The 5051-nt window shown below is 31.1% G+C and overlaps 1 protein-coding gene across 1 annotated transcript; it reads right to left on the bottom strand.

Moving 5' to 3' along the window:
* Positions 1 to 207: 207 nt before the first annotated feature.
* On the bottom strand, positions 208 to 924 carry LOC128668525 (uncharacterized). The gene has a single exon (XM_053741677.1). The coding sequence runs from the start codon at positions 922 to 924 to the stop codon at positions 208 to 210; it is 717 nt and encodes a 238-aa protein (XP_053597652.1).
* Positions 925 to 5051: the final 4127 nt, after the last annotated feature.

The raw sequence follows: 5051 nt of genomic DNA on the forward strand, positions 1-5051 counted from the left end.
TCAGAATCACGATGACGGAAACATTGTGAGAGTCTTCTTGTCCGGAGACACTCACGTCTCATCAGCGCGATTTCATCCGTCCACCAGTACACCGGGCGTCGTTGCCCACGCCGGTGAACCCTTGGTACTGCGTCCTTGCAAGCCTGATGGAGGTGTGATATAACAACCTCCACCATTTTATCGGCTTTTGCAAGGGCCGGCAAGTCATCAGGTATCCCATCTAAGGCAAGTCATCAGGTATCCCATCTTGTTAACGTTCCACTTGGCAGGAGCTTTTGGTGTTTTGCTCCGGACTGGGATTACATCACATACGCGAAACGTAATGTACTGGTGATCACTGGCTGTATAGTCGTCGATCACCATCCATTCCTCGACACGCGATGCCAAGCGTTCCGTGGACAGAGAGACATCTATAATTGTCTCCCTGTAGCCTGGCCTCCGGAAAGTGGTTGACGAGCCGGTGTTTAACACCACCAGCCCTACTCTCGATACCATGTCCAAGAGCCTCCCACCCCGAGAATCCGGCCAAGGCTCCCCCCATTCTAACGCTTTAGCGTTAAAATCTCCAGCCACTACCAGTTTACCCTCCATATCACGGACAGCGTCCTCCAGGCCATCAAGTTTAGCCTGAAAGTCCGCAATTCGTTCATTCGGAGTGAAGTAACAACTGACATATGTCACTTCGCTGCTCTTCACCCAAACAAACCCGCTGCCCGATCCATGGTCAGCAACAGGAAATCGTTTCTGATTCGGGATCCATATTGCCGCCGTACCAAGAGTGTCCTCATACCATCCTGGACCATCTCTCGCTCGATATTGCTCACTGATAAGAATTATATCAGCAGCTTTCTCGAGCGAGATCTGCGCCAGGAGGTCGTGGGCAACTCGGCTCCGATTTATATTGCCCTGGAGCACAACCGCCATTATTTTTTGGCTTGTGCGAGCGCTTTGCGGAATGCTCCGCACAAACCAGACCCAGCAATGTGTTGATGGGCCTCAGGATTGCTCTCAACTGTAGCACAGAGAAAGCATTTAGGCTTAGCGGTGCAAGCCACCGCCTTATGTTCCTCTGAGCCACACCGGTAGCATGATTTACTCCGGTCAGGTCCAGGGCAGGATGGAGATTGGTGGCCAAATCCCAGGCACTTAAAACACCGTGCAACTTCGGCCCGCCGCCTTATTCGGCAATTGACCCAACCAATTTTCACCTTGCTTGTCTCCAGCAGTTGTTTGGCGTCGGACTCCTCAGCACTTACAATTGCAGACATTTGCTGCCGAGTGTTTGGGCGGGTAAGCCGTACCTCGAAGCTATCCTTTTTCAAGACAGCCCTTAGAGCCGCCGCCACCTCATCTTTTGTGGAGCAGCTGTCCAGATCCCTGATCTCCAAAGTAACTTTGGGGATCAGTTCACGGATGCTGCATCCATTTCCGGCAGCCTTTGAGACAGCTTCGGAGAATGCCGCCCGTGTGTCAGCTGAAGTCTTCCCGAGCTCCAGCAAGAGGTCTCCAGCCCTTGAGCACCGGATATGCTTCACTTCCACGCCAAGGGCTTCGGGGTTGACCTCTTTGCGGACGGCCTGCAAGGTCTCTGCATAGGTCTTGCCCTTAGCGGGCTTTACTACAATAGCCTCCAATTTTTTGGATGAGGTCCTCGATTTACCTCTGTTGGTCGGATTCGGAGGAACCTTTTTCTTTGCCTCAGGAGGTTGCAAGTCCTTTTTCGGGGTCTCCACAGCCTTCTTTTTCGGCACTCTGTCGTCAGTTGACTGCTCTTTTTTATCGTCACCTTTACTGTTTTTCTTTTTCTTCTTTTTTTTCGAACCCACCACCTCCCACTGTGTGGAAGTGGTTGGCTCATTTTTCTTCCGCTTCAGAACCTCTCTCAGGCTAGGAAGCGGTGGACTCGTCGCAGGACGTTTCTGACGTACCAGTAGAGGAGAGTCAGAAACCTTCGTGGTGGCCGCCTTCGCAAGGTCGGACAGCGAGCTGGCCCGACGTTGGCCGATCACTGATTTCCGAAGAACATCAGTGATATTCTTCATGGATCGGCTCGACTCCGCGAAAAGGTCCAGAAGCTCATCCAATTTCAGAAGGCCATCCTTAATGGTCTTACTGACATTGGGCTGCTTCTTTAAGGCATCTGCCATCGACTTCTTAAGACTGCGCATTTCTGCGAGTCTGCCACCAAACTCCTCACTACAACTGTCGAAGCTCTTCATTAATGATGAAGGATCGGCAGACAGCATCCAAAAGTTTCCATTTGAAATATCCATGATTTGATAGAGACCAGCGCATCGTGTGCAGAGGGGCGGGCCGTTAAGTCAGGAACGGGTGTACCCTCGGAGCATAACGACTCCTACCCCAGTTCCCTGAGGCCTGACCAAACGTTTAACCAGTCCCGGAATACACGGGCGGACCGGCACTCGCCCGGAGCAGTGCAGCTTCCGACCGCTGCACTCACTGCACACTTCCTGATCAGGGCCCGAAGGGGCTGGCTCCTGATACTCACCGCAGTGGCCACCTCGGCAGAGCTAAGCTCACATCAGCCTTTTCCTTACGCCGCGGAAAAAACGACGCAAGATCCAGGCACTCCCAGTGTGCTGCGATGAGTAACGATCAGTCGCATGACTCCCAGCCGCACCAACAAGGTAACAGGCGCTGGCAATGCACCGCCCAATATGGGGACAGACGTGCATTTTCTGCATGCGACATGTTTCCGATTTGGTCCGCGGGTGGTATTTTATTTCCCACCTACCCGACATATCTGCCGAGCATTCCCCTATACGCCACCTGGGGACACGCCCGATGGGGGTCGGAAAACCCCACACGGGAATAATAATAATAATAATAATAATAATAATAATAATAATAATAATAATAATAATAATAATAATAATAATAATAATAATAATAATAATAATAATAATAATAATAATAATAATAATAATAATAATAATAATAATAATAATAATAATAATAATAATAATAATAATAATAATAATAATAATAATAATAATAATAATAATAATAATAATAATAATAATAATAATAATAATAATAATAATAATAATAATAATAATAATAATAATAATAATAATAATAATAATAATAATAATAATAATAATAATAATAATAATAATAATAATAATAATAATAATAATAATAATAATAATAATAATAATAATAATAATAATAATAATAATAATAATAATAATAATAATAATAATAATAATAATAATAATAATAATAATAATAATAATAATAATAATAATAATAATAATAATAATAATAATAATAATAATAATAATAATAATAATAATAATAATAATAATAATAATAATAATAATAATAATAATAATAATAATAATAATAATAATAATAATAATAATAATAATAATAATAATAATAATAATAATAATAATAATAATAATAATAATAATAATAATAATAATAATAATAATAATAATAATAATAATAATAATAATAATAATAATAATAATAATAATAATAATAATAATAATAATAATAATAATAATAATAATAATAATAATAATAATAATAATAATAATAATAATAATAATAATAATAATAATAATAATAATAATAATAATAATAATAATAATAATAATAATAATAATAATAATAATAATAATAATAATAATAATAATAATAATAATAATAATAATAATAATAATAATAATAATAATAATAATAATAATAATAATAATAATAATAATAATAATAATAATAATAATAATAATAATAATAATAATAATAATAATAATAATAATAATAATAATAATAATAATAATAATAATAATAATAATAATAATAATAATAATAATAATAATAATAATAATAATAATAATAATAATAATAATAATAATAATAATAATAATAATAATAATAATAATAATAATAATAATAATAATAATAATAATAATAATAATAATAATAATAATAATAATAATAATAATAATAATAATAATAATAATAATAATAATAATAATAATAATAATAATAATAATAATAATAATAATAATAATAATAATAATAATAATAATAATAATAATAATAATAATAATAATAATAATAATAATAATAATAATAATAATAATAATAATAATAATAATAATAATAATAATAATAATAATAATAATAATAATAATAATAATAATAATAATAATAATAATAATAATAATAATAATAATAATAATAATAATAATAATAATAATAATAATAATAATAATAATAATAATAATAATAATAATAATAATAATAATAATAATAATAATAATAATAATAATAATAATAATAATAATAATAATAATAATAATAATAATAATAATAATAATAATAATAATAATAATAATAATAATAATAATAATAATAATAATAATAATAATAATAATAATAATAATAATAATAATAATAATAATAATAATAATAATAATAATAATAATAATAATAATAATAATAATAATAATAATAATAATAATAATAATAATAATAATAATAATAATAATAATAATAATAATAATAATAATAATAATAATAATAATAATAATAATAATAATAATAATAATAATAATAATAATAATAATAATAATAATAATAATAATAATAATAATAATAATAATAATAATAATAATAATAATAATAATAATAATAATAATAATAATAATAATAATAATAATAATAATAATAATAATAATAATAATAATAATAATAATAATAATAATAATAATAATAATAATAATAATAATAATAATAATAATAATAATAATAATAATAATAATAATAATAATAATAATAATAATAATAATAATAATAATAATAAATTTAAAAGAATAGAGACAAAGGAAATGAAAAACGCTCTTTTCTTCGTTTACACTTGCATATTTACCATATTCAAGATTGTATACGGTTATGTAAAAGGATGGGTAGATTTCCAGGTTAAAAGAAGGAACAAACGATCCTCAAGCTCATTTCCTCTTTTTTTAAAAGAGAAAATTGACAGCTAAAAGTGATTTGAGAGTGATAACATCTCC

This window comes from Microplitis demolitor, chromosome 9 (genome assembly GCF_026212275.2).
Source record: "Microplitis demolitor isolate Queensland-Clemson2020A chromosome 9, iyMicDemo2.1a, whole genome shotgun sequence".
NCBI lineage: Eukaryota > Metazoa > Arthropoda > Insecta > Hymenoptera > Braconidae > Microplitis > Microplitis demolitor.